Below are 16,152 nucleotides of genomic sequence, written 5' to 3'. Positions count from 1 at the left end.
TAAAGGGAAGAAGGAGGGAGCACAACCAGGAATGCAAACCTAGAGAGGAAGGAGTGGAGGGGTTGACTGTGATCAGGGTGAACTGAGTGTCCAAGAGAGGACAGTGGGAGGATGGAACTGGTGCAAAGAGCAGAGTGGGAGCCTGACCCTGCCTTTGGGGATCCAGCTGCCTTCTCCTGCCTGTATTCCTTCCCTCCACCTGCCACCCTACACACTGTAAAGGGAGAGCTGGGGCATCCCTGCCACAGAGCCAAACAAGACCGGGAGGCTGGAGAGGCAGGAGAGATGTCACCTCTCCAGAGCAGAAGGCAGCTGTACAGAACCCTTCAGTGCAGGTAACAGAGTCACACCTGTTTTATCTCTGTTTACCCAAGGTCTTTCTCCTGTACTCTCAGCTCTTTCTGACCATAATGCTGTGACCCATCTCTAAGTCCAGAGCCGTGCTGGCACACGCTGCACGCAGGCTGCAGCACCATTCTGGGCACGCACTGCAAAGACACCTCTGCCCCAGCCAAAGACAGAGGAGCTCTTGCCCAGCACATGGGACTTGACAGCCCCAAAGTTCAGCTAATGGCACTCAGCCGTTGCTCTCAATGCTGCAAGCCCACTGATGGTATCCTTGAAGCGCTGGAATGTGGAAAATATTCATAGAACCACACAATGATTTGGGTTGGAAGGGACCTTAAAAATCATCTAGTTTCATCCCCCTGCCATGGACAAGGATATCTTGCACTAGAACAGGTGGCTCAGAGCCCTACCCAACCTGGCTTTGAACACTCCCAGAGAAGGGGCATCCACAGCTCCTCTGGGCAAGCTGGGCCAGTGCCTCACCACCCTCACAGGAAAGAATCTTTTCCCATCATCGAATTTAAACCAACTCTTCCATTCTGAAGCCACTTCCCCTGGTGCTATCCCTCTGTGCCTTTGTAGAATAACCCTCTCCAGCTTTCAGGCCCCCTTTAGGTACTGGAAGGCGCTGTAAGGTCTCCCAGGAGCTCTCTCTTGCCCAGGCTGAATATTAATACTATTCTGGCAGATGGCAGCATCAAATGGTTGAAGAACATCAAACAATTACTTGTCTCCATGTCCACACCTGTTCTGTAATAGCAAAAATAAAGAACTACAGAATTTATTTACTACTGTTTCTTTCCAGTTGAAACAGCTCATCTATCTAGTTCAGGGAAAAAGAATGAGTAATTTGTGATTTTGCGTGCTCTATAAAGACGGAATAATTTTTGAAAATAAATTCTTGGTCTAAACAGTTTCACAGGTACTAACAGATAAATATACTGAGAGAAAATAACTCTTTAACATCTGTTAAATGGTTTTAAATGTAGTCATATCTGCTGAAAAGTTACAGCATCACACACTGGTTGAAAAGAAAATGTCTGTGCTCTATCTGATCTTGGGCCTGGGGCAACGTTACTTTCTCTTATTGAAAGCTGGATAAAGGTTAGTGGTTTTTTTTCTCTCCTGCTACAAATAGCAAAAGCAACATTAACCCATGTTAGATCAAGACATGAAAAAACAAGTTCTCCTCTGACAGATGGAAGGAAAGAAACATGGAAATTTAGGAAAAAACATGGAGAGTGAAGTGGGAAAACAGAAACCAAAAGCAGTATTTTGTAAATTAGTATTCTTTTTATCCAGTCTCTTGTCAACTTCTTTCTCCCTGCAATTAGTACACAGTATTTTTTTCTTTTGTATGTTTCTTCTCCAATGTAATTTCTCTTCTCCATCTTCATTCCAGCTTCTGCTAATCGTCATGACTATTCCATTTGTAATTCTATGATCAATCGCCTCTTACAAATACTATTTGCTCTTCTCCATATAGAGCTGATAAGAATTTTAAAATGAGTGGGTCATAAAGTTAATTTTAAGTGGAATTTTTACAAACATGCTATCAAATTTCTCATTTAGATGTTCTGAAATGAGGTGATGAAAGTTGAAAGATAACTGGTTTCTGATTTCCTTTTCATTGTTTCTGTATGGTGTGTATAGAAAGGCTATAGAGGGGATTAATTTTCATTGAACTTTTAAAAGATGTCCTCATTTTATTAAAAAAAAAATTTGGTTTGGGGTTTTTTAACATCATAGATTTCATCCTTGTTTTGGAAGACTCAGTAGATGGCTGAAGAAAAAATAAGAAGCTGATTACGTGAAGCAGAGAGGGAAAATGAAAGCTGTCGAAATACATTAAGCCACATTATTTCACATCATGGCTTCTTTGTATTTTTTAACACGAATGAGATTAAAAAAAAAAGTCTGCAAAAACAGTCATAAGAAAAAGATGTGTCCATTACAACTGACGTAACATGCCAACTCAAGTCATTTAAGCCTTTGGGGGAAAATATCATCCCTCTTCCTCTCACAGTACTGTTAAGGTAAAAGTCAAGATTTATTTTTAGGTCAAGCTTTTCTAAATAATAAAGATGAAAAACATTTAAAGAAAAAAATGTGGGCAAAAGAAAATATCCTTTTCCCCACTTCTTGCTTTATTTTGTGGTTTTTGGTCATCATAACTTTGGACTCCCAGAATTAGGGAACGTGAGTAGTAATCATTCCCAAGCCAAGTGACCATTTTGATTAATGCACTGCAAAAATCCAAAACACCATCTGGATGACTGTACCTCACCTTGCTGATCTATTATTATGACTTTTTTACTATTTCTGTAGCTCTTTTTGCCACACACCTTAACTTACCACGGAGACGCCGAGTTTCTTAGTTGGATAAATTTTCATTTTCTTTGCATTTCTGTGATCATAAGAAATTCACTTTGCTTTTAATTACTCAAAACTTAATCTAAACAAGCCCATTCTCCTTGGGTCTCCTCTTGACATTTTCTCGATTGCTGTTTCCACTATGCATTAATTGATTCTATATTTGGTACCTGTGCCTACATTTTGTTCATTTACCAAGGTCCATGCCTGAATCAGGCTTCTGCATCTGTGACTTTGATCTGCATCCATAGCCTTTAATAATCCATTGTGTTGTAGCTTCTGTGTTGGATGTTAAACATCATCTCCAATTTGTCTTCTCTATTTTGTGCCACATCAAATAGATGAACAGAGTTTGAGAGCCTTAAATTTTGTTTTTCCCTTCCAAACATAATGCTGGTGAAGAACTACACCATTTACCAAATAAGTATTTGTGTTATTTGCCTTCTGATGTGTCATGCCAATTAACACAAGAAACATTTTAATTAAGCAATGACTTTCCAGCACTGCTATTATCCCCCGTTAGCAGACTTTCTTCTGTTTCTCAAATGTTACTTTCCAGCAGAGAGTAGAAACCTTGTCATTTGATATTGGTAGCCAACGTTAATGTTGGTAAAGATGAATATTTAGAGTAAATGGTTCAATTATTCTTTTCCATTCCCTTTTTTTTCCCTCCGAACAACTAAGAAAACAACGAATGTAATTGCAGTAATTATGATCAGCCTTTAAATTGTTCTTTCCCTGATACCAATTTTCATGATACTCGTGGGAGTGTCAAACACAACATCATCGTGTCTTGTCAAATGTGGTTGAAATTAAAGCAGCTGAAGCTACTGGGAAGGACTGACAGACGGGTGGCTAGAATAACCATAGAAACCCTCTCCCTCCCTGCCTGCTTTACACAGAGCCAATCAAAGCTATCCAAAAGGTCATCAAGGAAAGGAATGGGAGCTGTCCCTGAGGTGAACCTCTGAAGGAAGCACTCAGATTCTCTCAGGTAAAGCTGAGACATCCATCAACCCAAGTTATCCACCTAACTCTGTAAGAATTCTAGCTTCTACTGCAGAAGGAAACATAAAAGTTAGTTATCTGCTGCTGGCACCTACCAACAGGGTCATTTGTGGAAGAGAAACAGAAAAAAAACTGAGGCAAAGCTGAACAGTTTGGTGCTCATCAAGGCACAGAAATGTCTTGGTCTCCACAAAACAGACGTCTTTCAAGTAACACCTACAGCTCTAACATGTCTGTAAGATTAGGAGTCAGATGGGCAGTTCTCAGGATCTTTGCTTTGAATTTGGATAATTTCAGTACTTTTCCAGACCATTCCACCTCTCCCTGCAGGTAGGTCCCTTTTCAGAGCTGTTTAGGAGATAGAATTAATGAACAAAGCCCTAACGCCTACATTTTTCTTCTTGGCTGGAAACACTGTCAGACCAGTACTAAAGGCTGCTGCATATCTTTAAGTAAAAGACGAGCAGAGAGCCTAACACTGGACACGAGCAGCTCTGCTCTGAGCAGCCATCGTATCATTTGGGCTAAGGAGGGACTGCCAAACCAAACACATCCAATTAACACAAACTCAGAAAAACCCAAGACTCAGAGCACCGTCTCATTTGCGGAACAAGCATCAGCCAGCACGAACAGCAGCGGTGGGTTTAGCCTCGTTCTTCACTGCCTCTCTGAAGTGCAGAGAACGTGTCCCCAGGGGCCTCACTCAGCACAGGAAGTATGAAAACGTCAATATGAGCCAAGGTAGCAGCCCTCTCTGCCTGGCCTGTGGCCAGCGTTACAGAAGCAATACGCAGCAGGCAGTTTCACACATTGCCCTCCATGCATGTTTAAATTTTAATCCCGCTGTAGCCAGCACGTCACACGGGCACTGTCCTGGAGCACAGGAACACTATTAGACACGCCATCTTCGTGCTGGGGTTTCATCCTCAATGCTGGGGAAGAAGAACCACCCCCAGGGTTCCTCAAGAGTCAACCAGCAGTTCACAATGCACCTTTCTCACCTCAGGGGTGCTCCTGGTCCCTCTCTGTGGAATGGACAAAGCAAGAGCCTGCTCCCAACACCAGCACACAGGGGCAGTGGCAGCCTGTGAGTTTCAGGCACCACTCTCCTTACCTGCCCTGCCTCACCCTGGCAACCCCAGAGTTTACAGCCAGGTGGCTGCACCCTTCTCCACCACAGCCATCACACACTTGGTCGCAGTCCTCACAAAGCATCTGGTTTTGGGACAGCAGCAGTGGTCAGAGCCAGACAGGAAGCACTGAGGCTGCTGACTCCCTGTCACCACTCTCCCCAAAAAACAAAGTGCCTTTGTTACCTCAGCCTTTTCCTCATCTTTTGTCACTATGTATTCCTCCACGTCCAATAAAGGATGAAGAATTCTCCTTAGCCCTCCTTTGGCAGCTTATGCATCTATAGAAACATTTTTATTGTCTTTTATGGCAGTGGTCAGACTAAATTCTGGTTAGTCTTCGGCTGTTCTAATTTTCTCTCTGCACAACCTCACAACATCCTTGTAGTCTTCCTGAATGGCCTGCCCCTTCTTCCAAAGGTGAAACACTCTTTATTTCCTGAGTTTCAGACTAAGCTCCCTGTTCACTCAGGCTGGTCTTCTTCCCCACTGGCTCACCTTTCAGCACATGGGGAGGGCCTGCTTCTGCACCTTTAGGATTTCGCTCCTGAAGAACGTCCAACCTTCCTGCACTCCTCTGCCCCTCGGGACTGCCTCTTAAGGGACTCTGTGAAACAGTCTCCTAAACAAGTCCAAGTCTGACCTCCATTAAGTCCAAGGCAGCCGTTCTGCTGACCTCCCTCCTTACTGCTCTGAGAATCAGAAACTCTCATTTGTGATGGCCCAAGACAGCCTCCAACCACCACATCACCCACAAGTCCTTCTTTGTACACAAACAACAGCTCCAGCAGGTGCCTTCCCTGAGTGGTTGGATCACTCATCAGCTGTGTCAGGAAATTCTTACACGCACTCCAGGAAACTCTTGGTCTGTTTCCTCTCTGCTGTATTGTATTTCCAGCAGGTATCTTGTAAGAGAAACTGTTCCCAATCCTAGAAAGCCACCACCAGGGCTTCAGGTGTCCTCACCAGAGCTCCACAGCTCCCTAAGCAACTGGGGAAAACGACGAAGAGCTGCTGGCACTGAGACTGCAGGGGCTGAGCTCACCAGGCAGAGCAGCTGGCACTGAATGCCCAGCCCTGCACCTGCCCAGGTGAGGCCACATCTCACCATCACACCGACCCCTAACCCCACCCCATGATTCTCCCTGCTGTCCCTGGGGGCACCCACACCTACACAGGGGATACTTGCTGTTCAGGATCATCCTCTGATCTCCAAAGGCTGCTCCACTGTCAAGGGAACAGTCATCCACATCATTTGTTCAACCTCCCCCTTAAACCCAAACACAGGGTTAACAACCCCTTAGACCAATGGTTGTAGGACCACCCATTCTCACAAGAGAATAAAGAACCCTGCTGGCCAGCTTCTACTTTGAGCTAATTCAATGGACCATTGGGAATATCACCTGAAAAAATCCTTCATCAAGCAGAAAGCACAAGTTCCTCCAGAGGATTCCCAAGTCATGCCTTTTCTGCAGTCAGAGGGACACTGGCACACCACACATGCCAATCTCCTGTCTCCTCCAGAACTCGCAGTTTTGATTCTGGCTGCACTTCTCACAACTTTACTTGTACAGTATCTATACCAAGACCCACTTAATTCTGGGTCCTCTTGATCAACTGTCCTGTTTCTCACCAAGCTGGATATGACCAGCTCCAGGAGCAGGAAATCCCAAGATCCCAGCAACTAACAGTGCTATTTCTATTCCTGTGCTCTGGGCAGGGCATCACTTGGCAGCATCCATCAGTTCCTGGATGTCACAGAAATACAGGGGTGCTCACTGTTCCCCCTTGGTTCCCTGTTTTCCAGGTTTTAGCCTGTTAGTCTGTTCTCTTTTCTTATGTTTTCTTCTTCCCACCACCTCCCACTCCTCAGTGACTGGGGTTTTTTTTTCCCCTCTGGTTTGTTTTCTTCATTCTCTTCTTCTTTTGGGAAGTAGCAGGAAAGAAGATACTTAGTCTTTGTTTGGGATGGGTATCAGCTTGTCCTTAAAGTGGGAGTGGATGTGTAAGAAAGACAGGGAACAATTCACACACGGGAAGCAGAAGTGATATTTTCCCAGAATATTTGTCCTAACCTGTCACAGTTTACACCTCAAGTAGCTCCCAAGACAGACATTGCCCCTGTATTTAGTCACCTTTAAAGGATTCATCTGTTCACTTCTAAAATAAAAAAAAAGCCTTTTAGTACCCGCAGCATCCTATGTCAAGTACTTACACAATTGAATTCTGTGTTACACGAGGTAGTGCTGACTTTTATTTTCTTTAAACTTGCCATTTGCTAGTTTCATTTGATGTTTAGACTCTGGTTTAAAGTTGATAATGAAACAGTCTTCCCTCATCATTTCCTCCATGCTGTTCCTTTCCCAGAGAAAATTCATGATTTTATCTGTCATATCCTTAACCATCTCATTTCCATACTTGAGAAATCCCTATTTAAGTAGCTCCTTTCATATTAGCCACACAATACCTTTGATTGTCTTTCCTGTCCTTTTCTGAATCTTTTCCAGTTTGATTATGGCCTTTCTGAAATGGGAATGGACCATTAGGGTCAATGCATTATAAAGGATCAAAATAAGGGAACCATATGGATAGATGCATGATATAATGATGTTTCTCATTTTATTCTATTCACTTCCTAATTGCTAACATTTGATTGGCATTTTTAGTGGTACTAAGCATTAAGCCACACATTAAAACGGCAAGACCTCATTCCTGCATGGTAATAGTAAACTCAGAACCTCCATCATTGCAAATGTAACTCTAGAATTGCTTTTCCTGTGCGCATCATTTTACATTTATCCACATCAAATTTCACCCATAATTTATGTCATTCGATATTGTGAAATCAAATGACCTATAATTCGATATTGTGAAATCCTTTTTCAAATCACTCCACGCAGTTTTTCGCCTGCTCCCCCAAACGATTACTTTATTTTCATACTTTGTTACCTCATTACGTACCCCTCCCCCCTTTCCATGTCGTTTATGGATATGCACAAATGTGAAAAAAATATCCCTGTGAAAAACTGACATTTCATGCTCATCCTTGTTTCCTATCTTCACCCAGCTACTTGAGGAACTTCTCTGACTCAACAGCAGATTCATGTCTTTTAACAGCCTGGGGTGAGTGACCTTTATAAATGTGCTTTGCAAATCCAAGTGGACTATTGCCACTGGACCTCCTTTGTCCATGTTGCTTGTTGACCCCTTCTAAGACTCATAAATTGTGATATCCACTAACAGTAGGGTTAACTCTTTCTCAGTACATCTTATCTGTCCATGCACACACTAATTCTGTTCTTCAGAGTAATGTTTATTAGCTTGCCTCCCAGGCATATCTTGTTTACTAGCCTGCAGTTTCCCAGATCTCAAAATCATTTCAAAAACTGGCACCGTTTCTATCTTTCAATCTTCTTGTACCAAAGCAACTGGAAAGCATTACAGATAACAATCTGCTGTTCAGCTCTCTCAGCCTCAAACTTCTCCAGAAGTCTTGCATGAATATCATCTGACCACTTTTTTTGTCTACCTGCTCTACAACCTCACAGAGGCTTTCATTTGAAGCTGATGAGATGCATCTCCAACAAGGATAAGTTCCACAGAATAAAATTCCACAACTTCTCCCACAATTAATAGATACAAAATTGTTGAGTTTTTGAGGCTGGGGGCGGAGGGTGGTGATGTTCTGCTGTGCTCCTAATATCTCTGAGTCACCTGAAGCAAAGTTACTACTTTAGTAGTAACACCATGAACTAAGTCCTCCTAATCATTGCAAAAGGCAAGTTATTTGCCTTTTACAGGCTCTTTGAATAGCTCCTGAAGTAAACATTTAATCTGCAGCCTGCCGAGCTTCCTGCCTTCACAGCCTCTTTGATCTTTCTCCGGCTGTCACCCCTTTCCGTCACCATCCTGGCCAGCGAACGTAAACAGCCACTAGTATAAACGCTAAAACTCTTTTTCCCACGTGGAATGTCAACCCACGTGCTCACCATTTGGGCCACCAAAATATTTTCTCCAGCGCCCTTTAGAAATTTTGAACTGAAACTTGCCCCATGAGCCATGTCTGATCAGCATCTGCAAGTACAACCACATTCATTTTGCGATACAAAAATTTTATTTCATTTAAAAGTCTGGTATACTCCTGGACTTGGGAACGTGTAGCATAAACTCACAGAAAAACAACCTGATCATCTAATCTGACCTCCTTAAAGTAATTGAGGCTAAATGTATTCCCTTTGTTAACTGTACTTTCTGTTGCTGTGCTTGAACTAGAGAATTTTTTTAAATCTTGATTTTATTGTGCTCATGTGACACAGGGCTCAGTACAACTCTCAATAAATAATCTCAATAGTTCATTATTTTTACTTTATGATTTTTGCCTCATTTCCAATCTGAATGTATCTGCCATCCTTCTATCACATCTTAACAGTTTTCTACTAGGTTGAAGAGTCAGATGACTTTCTTCAAACACTTAGACTGTCATCAAGTCACTTCGGTAAGATTTTATTCACAGTTCTGTGTTTATTTTCTTGTCATACTTCAGTTTTGCAGTATTTTTCAAAGTGATAATAACAGAATTAGACAAAGTAGATGAAAAATAGTTTTTTTCACAAGTGCCAAATGCAGAGGAAAACATGCTTTTCTCTCCTCCTATTCAGCATTCAAGATCAAGGAACCACATCAGCTTCCTTGGCTGCAGCATCTCAGTAGTAGCTGTTGATCTACTGATTACCAGTTCCAATATCTATAAGCTTATTTAGTGTGACTGCTTTCTAACACAGAGTTCTGGTCCCATGAACTCTATTCACGCTCTGCCATTAGATAAATGAACTCCTGTTTGGTTAGACTGAAACACGCGTTGTCTGTCAGCACTGAAAATGAATCAAACTGCTCCGTTCCAGTGATTTATCCCATTCATTGGTTACTTTCATTTTTAGCAGTTCTTCCAGTCGTTCCAGATACCACTGAGCTTATCAGTATTTTGGATCTCCCTCAGGATCTTGAGCATAATGTTAAAATCACATGGTACCTGGCAAAATGACAGCCACGGGTTTTTCAACAATGGTTCTTACTATTTTGCTATCTATTGAATTTAGATGCATTTAAAATGTACTGCACTCATATGTTAACTGGCTAAGAATCATGTAGTGCTAAGATGATTGCTAGCTGATTAGAGATGGTATCTTTTACCAATCTCATCTTTTACTTCCATTACCACAATTGTAGGTAAAGGTACCTCTATCAGAGAAGTACTTGGCGGCAGGGAGACTCATAAAGTCATGAAATTAAGTTAGCTTGACAGGCTCTGTTTTGTATAAGGCCATTCTCACTGATATATTGTCCTTCTAATATTTTTTTGGAAATTTTAATAAATTGATAAAATTAAATGCATAGGTCATCTCACAAAACCTTTAAAGTTGTGCTAACACCCCAGCTCTTCACTTGAGAGCTTCTTCACTATTTCAAGACCTTATAAAGCAAAGCTTTGACTTTTTATCCAAGTGCTTAAAAACTCCTGAGTGTGATTTATCTTGAACTGGTTGTTTTCAGTATCAGTCTAAAATCACAGTTGTTTTCTGTTGGAGAGCATAACCTTATTAAAAATGAGCTGAAAACTATTTTTTCTACTTCTCCCCAAGAAAGCAGGCCTAAAACATGTATTAATTAGTTCACTTCTGCTTCAATACATATCAGTCTATAGAATTAAGACTCCCAGCTCTATCATGCTGATGAATTCACTACTTCCATTTTTTCATAAGCTCCTTTGTAATTTCTCTCATAATTCTTTCAGTATTACTGTCCATAAGAGTTCACAAAGTCAGTATGCTCTTCCTCGGTTCTGTTCCTCAAATCACATCTCCTGCATTGTACACACACAAAAGTCTTACCTCAATCAGCAACACACCAAAGACTGTTTTCTGTTACTAATGACTGTTTCTGCCTTGCACACCTTTTTTAGGATCACTTCCTTATAAAGCCAGGCTTATGCAATCATGCTCTCTGATAGCCTCTCCCCACCACAACTTTGAAACCACTCACCTGTATTTCAGAAACCCTGTCAAGAGAGGGAGGTCTCAGAGATCACCTGTTTGCACACCCCGCGGGAAAACTGGCAGCTGGGTCTGGGAGATGGTCTCTGTTCAAAATCTTACTGGCAGAAACAAGTTCTCACCCCTGAGCTCTTTACTTGAGTTTCTAAAAATGATCAGATTGAGAACTGCTCAAAAGAGGAAAAGCCAGACTGGGAAGAAATACAAGTAGTGAAGTGAGACCAACCACAAAGCAATCTGATCTGGAAGGTGTCCCTTTGTCCCTCCCTCTGTTCTGTTTGTCTCTATCCCAAGTAAGAGAGGAACAAGATACCCAGATGCCCCTTTTCATGTATGCCCACTCTTTTACTCACATCACCTGCAGTTTCTACACAGAGCTCTGTTCTCCTTCCCCTTCCACCTGTGTGCACGCAACTCAATGAAATACCCCTACCTTCATGGCTCAGTTTCCTTGTACATTACCATTTCCTTTCTGAGGCTTCTCCGTCTCTCTACTCCTTTTCACTGACTCACTCAGATGTTGAAGGTGAAGGAAGGAGGAACTGGGCACCTTGATACACACTGGGTATGCGTGAGCTACGCATGCAGAGTGGATGTCTCACTTTTTCACGCTGCAAGTGTGCAGACCACACTCGCCATTCCAGATCTCACTTCACACACCGACAGATCTGGGGGGAATAAGTAAGGAGAAAAACGCAGGGGATGTTCACTGCTTGCTCCAGCTGCTTTACCCCTCTCCTGTCAACCTCCTACTCCCACTCTGCTGAATCTAAAGTGGCTGGATTAGGAGTGGGTGGTCTTTGGCTCCATATCTCCTGCTGTGGGTGCTATGAGCCACTCATTTACACCTAGCATAGATCATCCAGTGGGAAAGCAACACATGAAATATGCACTCCTGCCTCTGACAGGACACTGACCATTCCTTGTGAAGGGGAGCCCAGCAAGCCAGGTACCTGGCTTTGGCAGCTCACACCTGACCCAGAGACTGAACAATTCAGAGCTCTGCCTTTTCCAGTCTGCACGGTCAGTGACTGATGCTGGGTGCACGAGCCTAGCTGTCACTTGGGCTGCTCCTTGCAAAACTGCCAGACCAAAACCACACAGAGATGGTTTCAGCTGGTTATCGTGGTGAGGAGTTGTGCAACACACGGCAACCTCCGTAGTTACAGGAAAGTGGGGATGGGGGCAACGTGTAGGAGTGTACTAATGACATGTGCAAGACGTGGGGTCCTCTGGCAGAGCCAGACTAAAGGAGTGGGTCCAGCCTGACTCAGAGAGGCAACCACTCCAGGGTTTAGACCCTAAGCATAGGATCACAGGATAACTGGGCTGGAAGGTGCCTCCTGAGGTGCAAACTCCGGTTCAAAGCAGAGTCAGCTATGAGGTTAGACCAGATTACTCAGGGCTTTATCCAGGCTGGTCTTGAAAACCTCAAAGAATGGATACTGAACAACCTCTCTGGGAAACCCCTTTTAGTGTTTGACGCTTCTCACAGGCAAAAAGCTTTTCCCGACACTCTAGTTCCTCTTCTCTGACACTCCAAAAGTACTATTAGTTTGTAATGTCTTGGAATATTTTCCCACCATTTGACATCACATTCACAAAACATGTTTGGTGCAGGCTTATGTGCAAAGACGTGAGAGAAATCAGAGAAATAACTGGAAAAAAAGAGACGGCAACCTTGAGCTTAACAGGCTTGAGCTTTCTATCAATTTAAATCCATTCAAGGAATGAAGAGAAACCTTGCCACACTAATCAGAACTGCCAGTGTTAGGAGATGTCTAAGCTGTAGTCAAAGGTACACTTGCAATGCATTCAGACACCCAAGCAGACCTGAAACCCTAAACTTGGCAAACTCAGTTACTGACAACAATCAAGCTCATCTTTGGCATTTGGCTGGTTGGCACTCAAATATCTACAAGTTCCTGCTGGATTTTACAGCCTTAACTTTCCAGCAACCTGAGTGAAAATTCTCCTGTACATTCCCTGAAACTGAGACCCAGCTACGATGAGAGTTGCTAGGCAGCTGTCCAGGAACGATGATGGGGTATCAGCAATACACAGACATGACTTGTAGCCATTAACAGAGGAAGAAGCCACCTCAAGTTCTCATTGTGTAATTGCTATCATGCCATGTTACACAAAGCACACGTATGACATTGAGATGTGACTGTGGAGAAGGTGATTGGATATCAGGTTAGCCTTTTAAGATCACTTTTCAGCTTTGTCCATACCTTAGGAAATCATAATGTGATCATGGCCATTCTGGCGTCCTCTGTAAAATTTAAAGATGCTCTATGACTCTATTTCAAGTTATCACATATGGAGCTGCTCTGTTATGACCCTCTCAATTACTTTTCCCCAGGGAGAAATAACCAGAAAACTCATATTTAGGAAAGAAGACGTAAAGTTGCACATCACTAAACATGTGCAAACTATGACATCTAACTAGATCATAGTAAAACATCCCTGCGGGAGATGAAGAAATCATGTGGCTTGCTTAAAATTGGAATGGAAAAAAGCCCGGAGCAAGCTCAGGGCACAATCCTCCACTGGCCCTTGTGTGGTGAACAAACGAAATGTGACTGATTATGAGCTTTCTATTACTAATTAAAACCTTGAATTCTGAGTTCAAAAACTGTTCCATGCAAATTCCAAGGTAAAGCAAATACAAGCATAGCATTCCTTTCTCTAGGACCTATCTGGTCTTGGGAAGGCAATAGAGAGCCTGTACACTGAACTAATTCTAAAAATCAGATACACTTGGAAGAGGGAACACAAAGCTCTGCTCACGCTAGGATGTTAGTCCTAGAGCTCAGACACAGTACTTCAAAGCACTGATTTCCCCAAAATATGTCTGAAGAATCCTCTCAATAACTCCAGGAAGGCTGGAGCCAAAAATCTAGGCTGCCAAGTAAGAATTGTTCTGAACAAAATTCCTTAGGTGGAGTAGTCCAAATAAAATGCAAGGATCCCACCCCCAATAAATCCAGCCTTCAGGACTGACAAGAGAAAAGCCCCTCCTAAAGCAAAGCAGTGTAAAAGTTTCACACGAAGCAGGCATCAGGCAGTATTACTACATTCATATCTGACTCCCACAGAGACCAGAATCATAGTTGTGCAATCCCCCCCAGCACACGCCTTCGTAACACCAGGGCAAGAAAAACTCCTCGGTTAACCGTATAAATACGTCCCTAAAGTCCACTGAGCTATCACCATCAAGAATGAGAGTACATCACGCCAACCAAAAATCGCTATCGTACGAGAAGTCAAACATCTGTGCCATTAAGGTCTGTATCGAAGGACGGCAATTTGCAGACAAAGTGAATTTTCAGCTATCATTATTCCATCGACATAGCATAGATGCTATTTTCTGTTTTCATCTCTGCCCGCACAACTCTATGACATTTATAAATATATATATAAACATATATATAATCTCATATGAGAATGACACCTGCAACAGCTCAGTTATACCAGGGTTTGGGGTTTTTTTGAACACAGATTCCAAGTCACAGATCATAAAACCGCTGCCATGCACAGGAACAAACACCTGTAGTTTGCACAACAGCTTAACCACATTCTGGAGTGGAGAGTGGATGTTACTAAATGCATGTTTGCTCTTTATTTCAACAGCGTTGTGGGAAGAGAAACCAAGAATTAGCGCTGCCAGTTCAGACACACATCGATAAAAGGTGTATCAATAATTAGCCAGCTAACAGGATAATAATGTCCTCAGCAGCGTGGGTGTGTGGAGGAGAGGGGCAAGGCAATACATGCCCTGATATGCTACAGAGACAGTGATCCAGGTGAGCTTGAAGAATCTCAAGGGACATATTGCAGTGATCTTTGCCACGTGGACACGTAAGAGGTTTCTCTAGGTCATAAGGACATTCGAGACCGCTAAGAGACACAGGCTAGATATGGGAATTAATCCCCAAAAGTAGAAGCTGGATTCTGTAGTTTAAAGTTTGCTGCTGCAGGAGTAGATGGTTCCCTGCAAGTGCTCACAAAGGGCTTTCCCACTGGGACAAGTGTCACAGCACCAGGCTTTGACACAGTCCCTCAGATTTACCCTGGGGTGACACGGTCCCTCCACCTGGGGCGGCGGTGCAATTCTGATGTCCTCAGAGGTCTCCTTTTCCCACAGACGCCCGTGTGCTCTTGGGAGAGACAGAGCAGACTGCCTTGGGAGAGAGATGTACTGCCAAATGAACTCTGCTTTGCTTTCAGAGATCCTTTCGGCATATTACATCCCCATGTAACTGATAGAACTGTACCTGCGGTTTGCACTGAAGAAAAATTTCCTGAAGGGAAGAATAGCTGCCCAGAATGCTGCGTTTACCTGTAGATAACTGTGCTTAAAGATCGAGGGACCTCTCGGTATCTGCATGTGTGTAGGAGGGGAAAGCTGGGTTACATAGCCCGAAGGCTCGGGATCTTTTGGTTAAAAATGTGCACGGCGTGGCCCAGTGGAAGGATGCGATCCCTTCCCGCGTCCCCTCGCAATAGCTCCGCGAGAGGGAAGGGATTCAGTTTCCTTTGCTCTTCTCCATTGAAGTCTACGCAGGGGGAAGGGGGAGACAAGAAGACGTGCGGATCATGCAACGTTATGCATCCTCGGATAACAATAAACCCTTACCGAGCAAAGGAGGCAGCCGCCGGCCGCCTGATCCCGCTTCGGGAGGCACGGCTCGGCACGGCACGGCACGGCACGGCACGCCCCGCACCCACCCCCTTCTCCGGAGGCGCCGCACTGACCCACATGTTCGGCGACCTTTCGTCACGGGTGACACGGGCGGACGACCCCCGGCCCCGGGCACGTCCCGCCGCCCCGCCGCCGGCACCTAGGCCAGCGGCTCGGCGGAGCCCCGCCGCGCCACGGGAGACCGAGGTGGGGAAGGGTCGCACGCAGCTGACGGCGCTAAATGCGCGGGCAGCGGGGAGGGGGGCTGCCAGGGGCCGCCGTGCCGGGAGCCGGGCGGGGGCCGCGGCTGCCCGAGCATCCTCCGGCGCCGTCCCCGCCAACGCCTTACCCACGGTGCGGGATCCGATGCAGCCCATCACTCCGGGGGGGCTCCGGGGAGAGGCGGCAGCCTCGGCAGCGAGTAGGCGGAGAAGGCGGGGAGCGGCGGAGGTCGGAAAGGAGCCGGTCCCTTCAGCGGGAAACGCCGGGGTGGCCCAGCGGGGACCGGCGCGGGGTCATGGTCAGGCAGGAGCGCGGGGTGCCCCGGCCGGGGGGA

At 44.4% G+C, this 16,152-nt stretch overlaps 1 protein-coding gene across 2 annotated transcripts in view; it reads right to left on the bottom strand.

Annotated features, from left to right (window-relative positions):
• The window catches only part of FAM131B (family with sequence similarity 131 member B), a 32,435-nt gene extending 16,283 nt beyond the window's left edge, over positions 1-16,152 (bottom strand). For both annotated transcript variants that reach the window (XM_040053827.1, XM_058419466.1), the window contains exon 1: positions 15,946-16,152. In XM_040053827.1, the coding sequence (XP_039909761.1) occupies positions 15,946-15,973 (28 nt within the window). In that variant the 5' untranslated portion in view covers positions 15,974-16,152. The remainder of the gene's footprint in view (positions 1-15,945) is intronic.

The sequence above is a fragment of the Hirundo rustica genome, chromosome 2, assembly GCF_015227805.2.
Source record: "Hirundo rustica isolate bHirRus1 chromosome 2, bHirRus1.pri.v3, whole genome shotgun sequence".
Taxonomy (NCBI): Eukaryota; Metazoa; Chordata; class Aves; order Passeriformes; family Hirundinidae; genus Hirundo; species Hirundo rustica.
This window is presented reverse-complemented; position numbering and strand designations above follow the sequence as displayed.